The sequence below is a fragment of the Paramisgurnus dabryanus genome, chromosome 4 (genome assembly GCF_030506205.2).
Source record: "Paramisgurnus dabryanus chromosome 4, PD_genome_1.1, whole genome shotgun sequence".
NCBI lineage: Eukaryota > Metazoa > Chordata > Actinopteri > Cypriniformes > Cobitidae > Paramisgurnus > Paramisgurnus dabryanus.
Window position 1 is genome coordinate 19,948,609 of NC_133340.1, and position 11,749 is coordinate 19,960,357.

At 36.9% G+C, this 11,749-nt stretch overlaps 2 protein-coding genes across 2 annotated transcripts; one reads left to right on the top strand and one right to left on the bottom strand.

Annotated features, from left to right (window-relative positions):
* Positions 1–2,061: 2,061 nt before the first annotated feature.
* LOC135760401 (uncharacterized) lies at positions 2,062–6,770 on the bottom strand. The gene is made up of 5 exons (XM_065274381.2): positions 6,683–6,770; positions 6,270–6,390; positions 4,923–5,387; positions 3,944–4,124; positions 2,062–2,867 (listed from the first exon to the last, which is right to left on the bottom strand). The coding sequence occupies exons 3-5, from the start codon at positions 5,211–5,213 to the stop codon at positions 2,071–2,073; spliced, it is 1,269 nt and encodes a 422-aa protein (XP_065130453.1). The 5' UTR covers positions 5,214–5,387; positions 6,270–6,390; positions 6,683–6,770; the 3' UTR covers positions 2,062–2,070.
* A 663-nt stretch (positions 6,771–7,433) lies between these two features.
* On the top strand, positions 7,434–11,496 carry LOC135760400 (uncharacterized). Its single transcript, XM_065274379.2, has 4 exons — positions 7,434–7,537; positions 9,338–9,388; positions 9,742–9,925; positions 10,019–11,496. Exons 2-4 carry the CDS (start codon positions 9,374–9,376, stop codon positions 11,140–11,142), a joined length of 1,323 nt encoding a protein of 440 aa, XP_065130451.1. The 5' UTR covers positions 7,434–7,537; positions 9,338–9,373; the 3' UTR covers positions 11,143–11,496.
* Positions 11,497–11,749: the final 253 nt, after the last annotated feature.

The window sequence follows — 11,749 nt, forward strand, 5'->3', positions numbered from 1 at the left end:
GATAGAGTACTTTAAGTACGTTATGGAAGTGTAATAGCCTACTTTTTCACCTGGGACAGCCAAAAATCGTGCAGTGTATCTAGGGGTGGGCAAAGTAGCCTCAAAAATATATCATGATATTTCAAGAATATTTGTGGTAATGATATTTAAGAGAATATAGATAAATATGAAACGTTTTATTGGTGATTGCAGCCAATGCCATTGCACGCCTGTAACTAGGGCTGTTCCGAATACCATTTTTTGAGCTTCGAAGCTCTAGTAGAAATAAAATCGAATATTCGAAGCTTCGGAAGGAGGGGCTGAACATATTTTTTCTCTTTAATAAAGGCAGGAATCTGTGTGTGTGTATGTGTGTGTCTGTCTATCCACAGTTTTATTATGTGGCGGATGTGTTGCTGGGAACTCAAGGGAGTGTAGTGCATTTTTTTCGTGCAATATGGACATTTGACACTTCTAGAATTAATAAACTTTAAAAATACTACAGAACAGCACAAGCCGGAAGCGGCGTGCCTGTCATGCGTCCTGCGAGAACAGCATTAGTGAAACAAAACACAAGACCAATACTTTTAAAAAGGTAGCCTATTTTCTAACAACATTTGTCTAACAAACAAACATTCCCGTATCAGAAATTAGCAGCACAGTAATTACTGACAACGTAGGGTAGGCTATTTAAATAAAACAACGAAAATAAATGAACGAAGTTCAACAAACTGTAATAAAACTTTAGCATACTTTCAAAATCAAGTTTATTTATTATAACACTTACACCATCCAATATGTTTTTTTCATCAGAACAATAATGAAGATATTTTGCAGAAACCCCAGTGCTCCGTCATGCAAGTCAACCAATCCGCACACTTTAAGAGCTAAAGCATATATATCCAATACAAAAGTAATCCCCCATATCTCCGTGTGACATATTGACGTCTTGTGAAGCAAATCAATCAGTTTTTGCAAGAAACTGAACGTTATTTACAACACTATTAGCGTGAATGCCAAAGCAGGAAGCGCGCTTTCCGTTCGAGGCGATCTCTTCTTCTACTGGTGGAGTTTGATGGCTGTTGGCTATGGATGTTGGTCTCTCTGCGCCACCTACAGAGCGGGAGTGTGAAGCGCACTTCCTGCTTGGCAAAAGCTCTGCATTAACGCTGAAAAATATTTATATATATATATTCGAATCTCAAAACTGAAAATCGAATGTCAACCCACCGAACGAATATTCGAATATTCGAATTTTCTGGTCCAGCCCTACCTGTAACAGCTGAATATTTTAAAAGACACATTTAAATCTGTGTTAAATAAATGTGTGTATTTAGCTAAACAAAGTTTCTTGTCACTGTAGTCACTTTAGTATTATAAGTTATGTTTTGTATTAATATTAATCTTTGTATGTTGCATATATTTCTATATATTCTAACATAAAATAAATATTTTTCTGGTTCCATATTTATTTAAATAAGTCAGGAAATGTGTATTTAAATGTGTCCCGCTGACTGGCGCGTCGGGCGCGTACAGCAGGTGACGCTAATTATGGATCCTCCGAAGGCTAGACCGTCTCACACCAGTTTTCTTTTATCCATGGTTGAGGCCAAAAATCCACTGACGATACCGTAGCAGCTAATTTGTTGCGCCATGCCTCATACATCTCAGGCAAGGATGAAAAAAATATTTTCTACCCATCACTGGCCAAACAATATGTAACTGCATCAGTAATTTCCATCCATCATATGCTGTCATATGGAGTGCATCTAGTGAGTGCTCCAGTGATGCTCGTTTAAGTCTTTTGTTTACTTTTGTGCTGCACATCACCAGCTGCTAGTATCTCCTCCTCGCTGACCTTCACTTGACGGTGTGGCTGACATGCTGCTCTTGCTCTCAGGTGTTGTTGCTGTGCGGGAACGTAAATGCGCCATAGGTCATTGCGTCGCTATATCATTGATCACGAGATGACACTTAATCATGTAAAAAATGATACTAGTTGTTATCATAGACAGTATGATATGGCACACCCCTAAGCGTATTCCAGGCTTAAGGCTGGACTTTTGAGCTCTTTTTACACTGGTCACATTTCTAAGGCTTTTCTTCATCGTGAATTCTTTTGTGCACATCAAGCCTAAACCTACGAATAAAGGTCTCTCCACACTGGTCACAACTGTAAGGCATTTCTCCAGTGTGAATTATCCTGTGCTCAGTAAGGTGGGACTTAAAGCCAAAGGTCTGTCCACACAGGTCACAACCATAAGGCTTTTCTCTATTGTGAATTTTCCTGTGCACAGTAAGGTGGGACTTATAAGTGAAAGTCCGTTCACACTTGTCACAACCATAAGGCTTTTCTCCAGTGTGAATTCTCTTGTGCACAGTCAGGTAGGACTTATAATTGAAACTTTGTCCACACAGGTCACATCCGTAAGGCTTTTCTCCTGTGTGAGTTCTCCGGTGCACATCAAGGCTGAACTTACGAGCAAAGTTCAGTTCACAAACCTCACAAATATAAGGCTTTTCTCCAGTGTGAATTCTCTTGTGCGCAATAAATTGGGACTTATAAGGGAAGGTCTGTTCACACTGGTCACATCTGTAAGGCTTTTCTCCAGTGTGAACTTTCTTGTGCATATTTAAGTTTGCCTTTTGAGTGAAGGTCTTTCCACACTGGTCACAACTGTAAGGTCTTTCTTCAGTGTGAATTTGCATGTGTGCATCAAGGTCAAACTGACTATTGAATATTTTTCCACATTGAGAGCACGTACAAAAATCTTCAAATGACAAAATCTCAGTCTTCAAGCAGCTCAGAGATTCTTCTCCAGGAATAAAATGATCAGGTTTCTCCTCCATGTTATTTGATTGAAAACTTTCCAACTTCACATTCAGGTCTAAAATAAACAGAAAAATCATTACGATAAACGTGACATTACAAGGACATTATTTTGCGATTAAACCCAGTAACGTATAATAATTTTGGCTGATGAACTGAGCTCAGCTGTGTTTAAAATTCAAGCTTATATTTACAGAGAATTACCATGCATGTTTATTTTATACCGAAATTTGCAATCTGGCGCGTGCAGAGCTCACAAAATCCCTGGTAGCCCTTTGGAAAGCACTCTTCAGTTTTTGGTAGTGGTCGATCGATCGATATGGGTTTTTATATGGCCGATACCAATATTAAGAAAGCTGTATGGCCGATTGGCCAATGTGAGGTCAATAGAACACAAATGTTATTACAGTTAATAAGAGACGAACAGAAAATTGGTGAAAGTAAAAATAAATTTGTAATATACCCTTTTAAAGTACTTAAACATACTAACAATACATAATCAATGTGGTTCTGACATCTCACAGTACTATTTGAATAGTTGTGTCGAACTGGTGTGGTGTTGTGACACAATATAAAGTCATGTTAAAAAGTGAATAATGATTGGTCATTTTACTGTCTGTCAAACTTTGGCTTTACATTGAGTGACACTAAGTGTCTTTTTATTACAAACATCATATTTAAGTAAAAGAGAAATTTACTGGCCGATTAAAAAAAAATCTGGCCGATGCAGACAATAAAAAAGTGTCCAAATATCGGGCTCTGCAATATGTTGTCCTATCACTAGTTTTCAGTAGCCCGAAACGAATGTAAGGACCCCAAATAAAAAAAGGAACTATTTTTAACATAGAATATTGAGACAAAGCACAAATAATTACCATATAAAATAATCAAATAACAATCATGAATACAAACATTTTTAGATTCTGAATTCTCTACACTGAATCTTCTCACAATTTAATAGTGGTTTCAATGGGTCAAAATATTAATGTAATTAGTATAAAGTAAATACAGATGGGAATGTTTTTAAAAAAATAAACCATCAATTTTTTACTGGTATCGGTACCAAGTACCAGCAACTGAAATGTTGTTACTGTGACAACACCAAATAGGTAAATATTAAGACAAGATGCTTACCTGAATAAATCAGATCTCCTTCATCTGTCTGTTCTTCTTCTTCTGTGATTTCTTGTTTCAGCTCCATCCCACAGTCCAGCAGATTTACTGATGTCTTCTCTTCTTCTCCATTACAGACAGAAACCAGAAGCTCTGTAGATGTTTGATCAGTGAAGCCACAGACAGAGACACCAGATACATCCTGAAAATAACAGGAAAAATAATAAACTGGAGGAGAAAATTATGACAGTTTTATAAAACTTTCGTGCACTACTCAACAGTGAAATATCAAGCAAACAAAAGGTTAAAATCCAAATAAAAATACCATCACAAACATCTTCATCCACAAACTGAATGTTTGACTCTCAGTTTCTCATTTACTGTCAATAACAACAGGATCAGGATTAAGAATACAAGATTAATGTAACTATGTAAGTTTAGGAACATTTCATCCATCAACCGATCACCAAAGTCTTCCACAAACACACTTTCATTTGTGCAAAGTGCACCAACAGATTTTTTTGACACACAAACATCACAAACATGTTAAACAATCACATCAACACAGTTGAAAGAGTGGATCAGTACTCTGAGCTAAGGCATATTGATGCTCCATGGACTGATGAAGCTCTCCTTCTGTGATGGGGAATTAATTAAAAACAATGTTAAACCGATTTATTCTTGAAGGCAAGAAATTGAGTGGCATCAAGAACAAAGAGGTGTCGTTCATTTTCTGACTTTAACAGTATTCTGGATAAGACATAAACGAGTAGGAGAGAGTGGAGGTGTGCCGTTTATCTTAAACATGAGTGGTTTTTGAAATTTACTTACTATTTTTATATAAATACAACTATAATCTAAATCTGAGCCAATGACAACATTGAAAACTAAAGAGTCGATTAGAGTCGTTTCCACTCCTGGAGTCAAATCCAACTTTAGGTACACTAAGAGTCAAAAGGGAATCAGGAAATATTTACAACATATGAAGTGCAATACTTACTTGTTCTGATTTTACGGTTTGCGAACGAAGCGTTGGTATTGACTCATTCTCCAGAATCAAGTTTGTTGAAAATCCAGCGTTAACTTGGGCCTTGTTTATGAAGCAGTCTGGTGTAAAATGATTGGCGCAAACGTGTAAGATTCTAGGTACTTTCTTTGGGACATTTCCATAAAAAATGAAATCTAACCACGATGTCCTCAGTGACTCAGACTGTGGGAGTCTATAGAGACTCTGATGTTCATTGGTACATCCCAAAACCCAGCATTTGTAATTCCTCATTGGTGCAGACATTGTAAGACTCCAGCTGCAACACCGAAGATACACAATTGATGGACTCTGTGCTTGTCACTCAGGGCTGTGTCTGTGATAATAGAGCAGATCGTCACCAGTTGTGGGCGGGGCTTCTCCCTATATTGATGTCATCATAGATGAAAAGGTGAATCAGCTTGTTTGAAGACGCAACTTCTGATTTATGGGAATAATTAAAAAGAGTGAGTGGATTTCATAGGTTTGTTGTTTAAACACATTGTAGACACAGTAAATGTGAATTTTGCATAACAGGTCTCCGTAAGACAACTAAAACACGGAATAGGTTGCGATGAACACACAAACATTTTTTTTATCAAAATGACAATCAACAAACATCATTCAGTAAAAAACAACTCAATAGTAAAATAACAGACACCATTACATCAGCATGAATAAACCAGCAAACACCAAAAACAATGGGTCTTATGCACAAATGTGTCAAGATTCAACAAAAACCTTCGTACTTGAATTTCTTCTAAATGTATGAAAGAATTTAAAGGAATATTCCATTTTCTTAAAAGAAAAATCCAGATAATTTACTCACCACCATGTCATCTACAATGTTGATGTCTTTCTTTGTTCAGTCGAGAAGAAATTAAGTATTAAGTGTTGGGCTCTATTAAAGTCCATTAAAATTAGAAAAATCCTGCAATGTTTCCCTCAAAAATTTCTACTCGACTGAACAAAGAAAGACATCAACATTTTGGATGACATCTGGATTTTTCTTTTAAGAAAATTGACTAATCCTTTAAGAACAACTAATAGCACACAGACACAATAATCACACAGGCTATGATCAAATACCAGACTATAATTACAATATATAATAATGTTATATAATAATCTATTTTAGATCAGGTCAACAAAATAATCTTTATTAGCAACATTTAATCTTATTCAGCAAAAATCGAAATAATAAATATGATTTTCATACTTACATTTTTATGTTCAAATAACTTCATTACCTTTGGAAAATATTTTATATTCAATAGTTTTTACAGTGTACAAAGATTAAATGATTGTTGAAACTCTACAAACCTCCCTCTTCTGTCCTTCATCTCCTCTTAACCTCAGCTTTGTCTCCAGTAACGCCACCTCTTTCTTCAGCTGAGAGATTTCTGTGATGAAATCATCAATATCCAGCATGGACAGATTCCCACTAAATAACACAGACATCATTTCAACAGGATTATAAAAAACAGCTGCATTATTAACCACCATTACGAAAATGACTGTAGTAAATTTACTGTAGTAAAGCCATGGTTTTGCTAATAGTAATCAATACACCAAAAAACATGGTTACTGCACTTTTACCACAAAAAAAGACCACAGTTAATTTTCGTAAGGGAAATTAAGAAACAAAGCTTTCGTGACTACAAAAGTAACTCAGTCTGAAAATATTTATATAATCTCAAGGTTTTAACAAGCAACAGTAATACGACTTCGCTTACCTTAGAAAGATAACAAACATTAAATCACATAAATGATGAAGAGCACAAACACAACACGGACAGCGCTCAAAGAGCTTCTTCTTTCAGGTTTAATGGCGGTTGGCAACTCATCTCAACGGTGCATTACCGCCACCTATTAGACAGGAGTGCGGGTATATTAGAATGACATCTAAGGGGGAAAAAATCCTCTTAAATTCTTTCCCAGTGTTTTTAAAAAATACAATTTATGAATTGTGTTTTTTTCCAGATGCTTTCTCTAATAAATCCTCGAGTGTCATGCTTTGTTCATCCTTTGTGCCTTTAATTCTGCCCGATCCAATTCTGCTTCTGGTGAGTTGGTCTTGTCATTGCCGAAAAAAAACAGCATACCAGCAAGACCAGCATATGTTGTGTTTTGGTGCTGGTTTGCTAGTGAACACCAGCTAAACCAGCACCAAACCAGCATCAGCACCAGCTAAACCAGCACCAAACCAGCACTAGCACCAGCATCCCATGCTGTTTTTTCAGCAGGGGTTTATTTTCTTCCAGTGTGAATATGTCAATGCCTACTGATGTTTTTCAGTCATTGTTCCATATCATGAAAATCTGACTTTTTCATGATTGAGTGCTATAACTGGGTCCCCAGTGCTTCCATCAACCTAAAAGATGTGAAAAAGATCAACCCAGTAACTTAAGTTAATAGAATTTACCCAGCATCGTGCAGATTATTCTTGTCACACTCCAGTTCATTAGATGGCGGTATGCACCCCGTCACGCCGCCAATAAACCCACAAAAGAAGAAGAAAAATTGTTATTATGGAAACGAGGCGGGACCAGAACTGACCAGAATTCTGTTATTCCTCTCACCGGTTTTCGGTAAGTTTAGTCCCTCGTGTCACACAAATAATACACACAAATGTTTTAATACTTCCATCAAACGACACATAACGTCCTGTTGAATATTTACTACATAGAATAGGTACGCGACTATCTCAGCTGTCCGTTTGGTTCCCCTCAACGCAACTTCGGATTTCCTCAGGCGACGTGCGAAGTAAAACATTCCCTTAAATTGTAATATACATTTGGTTTAATTACTAAACTACAAGTGAACGAAATTTCAATTTATTTGAACGACGCGCACAGGAGTTTTACCACCCGCAAAATGATAAACAATGGGACAAAATAAAGTGATGACTTTCGAGTTTCAAATGGTCAGTATTTTGTTATTCTTGAGCCTATAGACATGGGCTTGGTGTCATTTTAAAGGATTTTTCAAGCTCTTCCTATCTGAATAACTTATTTTAGCATTTAACCAACATAGGAATGGTTTCGTGTCTTCGTAAATCTGTTAGCATAGCACCGTTTAGAGAGATGTAACTGACTGTATGAGGCAGTTTCACGGACTGGGTTTAATCCTAGTCCCGGCCTAAAATGCATGTTTGAGCGGTCTTAAATATAACAGCTTGCGCTGAAATATCATACAATATCAGTGCCATTGTTTTGTCTTAATATATGCACCAGTAATGTTTATGGTAAGGTATATTTGCACAACTAGTTAAATGTCCTAGCGGTGGTTTCCCGGACAGGGATTAGTTTAAAACAGGACTAGTCCTTAGTTTAATTAGTAAATATTACTAGTTTGTCAATACGAAAATTAACCATGGTTTTATTGTGGTAAAAGTGTAGTAGCCATGTTTTTTTGGTATATTACTATTCGCAAAACCATGGTTTTACTACACTAACCATGTTTTTCTTAACTGTAGTAAAACCAGGCTTAATTTTCGTAAGGGTGAACAAACATGCCTTACTAAAACCATTACTTGTGTGCATTTTGAGGCAAAACAAGGGCGCTGATGTATTTTAAGATGTCAGTTCAAGTGGTTTTCAGTTTGGACAGGTCTTACATTTATTTTATTCTAGAACTAGTCTAATTCCTTTCTGGGAAACTTTCCCCAATATAACTAACGCCTAGTCGTGGATTAATATAAACACTGACTGTACAGTTAACAACCACATTAGCTTTTGCTCTTGTTTATGTTACATATTGTTTATGTTCGACTTTATGCAGCGCCCCCAGAACTGACAGGTGGATGCCGTCAAAGTATCATGAGAGCGTGATAGTAGGAACAACAAATAAGCAGCACTACTTTACACTGCTCAAAACTCATGTTTGAATCATGGTTTGAATAGTCAGTAGTAAATTCTTGAAATATAAAAACATAGAATACTTACAGAATGTGAGTCAGAAGCGGAAATTATGATATGTGTATCGAGCCCTCGTCAACTGGCTGCGGAAGTAAACTGTTCCTACAATCTTTGCGTTCTTTGTAGTCCATGAAAAGAGATTTTAGTTGGAGATGCTACCTCACTTCATCATATAGTTTGGGATTTGTAAATTTGCAGATTGTTAGCATGTACTAATACACACTTACACAGCATAGGAAATGTAAAATCATGAAAAGGAAAATATGGGCCCTTGAAATGTAAGGTAGCTGATTTTGAAAAATGCTAACTTTCCTACTAGCACTGAAATCACGATACCACCCCACATTCAAATCGCCATCCAAAGTCACGCCTCCTCCAAAACACATTAACACACACAGACCAGAAGCCCATTCAAGTAAAAAACCTTTTATTGTAAACAAATATTGAGAAAAGGTTATTCTATGTTTTCAGGAGTGACACAATTTTTGAGGGGAGCTGCTGACAGAGATGTTGAAAACTCAGGTAACTTAAGAAAGCTAAATAAATCACTTCATATGCAATTTGTTTTACAACATATCAACATGCATCTTGTTAATTTCCTTTGAAATTATCCCGCCCCTCGGATTGAGCCGTCTGTGTGACGATCTTGATGTAGGTCTGGCTAACCAGGCTAGTTGTCTTCTGTTTTGATTGACAATAAATGAGAGATTGAGTAAAACCTCTGTCATCATTTTGTCATGCACGATCAGCTGTGAAACACAAATGTTAATATTCTGTTCTGTAATGTTTATTACACACTCTGATATCTAGAAACTTAACATTCAAATTAGTTTAAATGAAACTATTTTTTTTTTTTGATTTAATGTTATTTTCAGGATGCACCTGGTGTCTCTGTCTGTGGTTTCACTGATCAAACATCTACAGAACTTCTGGTTTCTGTCTGTAATGAAGAAGAAGAGAAGACATCAGTAAATCTGCTGGACTGTGGGATGGAGCTAAAACAAGAAATTAAAGAAGAAGAAGAAGAACAGATAGATAAAGGGGACTTGATTTATTCAGGTAGGTGTCTTGACTTAATATTTACACATTAATTGCATTTGCTCAGTTTTTTCTGTCGTATTGATAATAATAATTTTCTCTGTTTATTTTTAGACCAGATGAAGGTGAAGGAGGAAAGTTTGAATGAAATTGAGGAGAAACCTCATCATTATAAAACTAAGGAAGAATCTCTGAGCTGCTTGAATATTTTGTCAGATGAAGATTCTTGTACGTGCTTTCGGTGTGGGAACATCTTCAGTAGTCATTCCGACCTTAATGCACACATGCAAATTCACATCGGAGAAAAGCCTAACAGTTGTGATCAGTGTGGAAGAAGCTTCACTCATAAGGCCCGCTTTGATGCACACATGCGAATTCACACTGGAGAAAGGCCTTACAGTTGTGACCAATGTGGAAGGAGCTTCACTCAAAAATCCAATCGTGACACACACATGAAAATTCACACTGGAGAAAGGCCTTACAGATGTGATCAGTGTGAAAAGACATTTACTCATAAGATGTCCCTTGATGGACACATGCGAATTCACACTGGAGAAAAGCCCTACAGTTGTGACCAATGTGGAAGGAGCTTCACTCAAAAGAACTCCCTTAATGCACACATGCGAATTCACACTGGAGAAAAGCCTTACAGATGTGATGAGTGTGGAAGGAGCTTCATTCGTAAGATCTGCCTTGATGCACACGTGCGAATTCACACTGGAGAAAAGCCTTACAGATGTGATCAGTGTGGAAGTAGCTTCATACATAAGCACTCCCTTGATGCGCATATTAGAATTCACACTGGAGAAAGGCCTTACAAATGTGACCAGTGTGGAAAGACCTTCATTCAAAGGTCCAATCGTGACACACACATGAAAATTCACACTGGAGAAAGGCCTTACAGTTGTGAACATTGTGAAAAGACATTCACTCATAAGAAGTCCCTTGAAGGACACATCCGAATTCACACTGGAGAAAAGCCTTACAGTTGTGATCAGTGTGGAAGGCGCTTTAGTCAAAAGAACTCCTTTAATGCACACATGCGAATTCACACTGGAGAAAGGCCTTACAGTTGTGATCGGTGTGGAAGGAGCTTCATTCATAAGGTCTCCCTTGATGCACACATGCGAATTCACACTGGAGAAAGGCCTTACAGTTGTGATCTGTGTGGAAGGAGCTTCATTCATAAGAACTCCCTTGATGCACACATGCAAACTCACAATGGACAAAGGCCTTAAAGATGTGATGAGTGTGGAAAAAGCTACAAATTATATTCTACATCTGAGGTTCTGAACTCTGGCTTGCGAGATAATAAAAATTATTTATTAATATATTCTTTGTATATTTATTTGTTATTCGTAGTATGAATAGTTTGTATGTATAGGCTCTGAGGGCTTGAAACTGGCGTTTTAATCACTTGTGCCCGTTAAATGTCAGAAGACTAATTGTAAAACATCTCATACATACCTTGTCTGCTGTTGTCAGTAACGGATTTTCTAATTACAATAGACTATGGTCTTTTTCTCCACTCATATTTATACATAATGTATTGTCCTATTCGTCGTGTTAACTAAATAACCCATAACATCTGACATTGTCTTGTTTGATTTTGTGCAGGTAGAATTTAAGTATATTTATTTTCTGGTTTAAATGATCAGTAGAAATACTATTGGGTCATTTTATTTGTATGAACTTGCATAAGAAACGGACATTGTGGCAGTTGGGACTTTTTAAACATACCGCTGAATGGGGAATTTTATAAAAGATAAAGCCTGGCTTATAGTTGTGCGTAGGTTCTTTGCTGTAGCTCTGCTGTAGGCTATGCATAGCTTGATGGGTGCACCT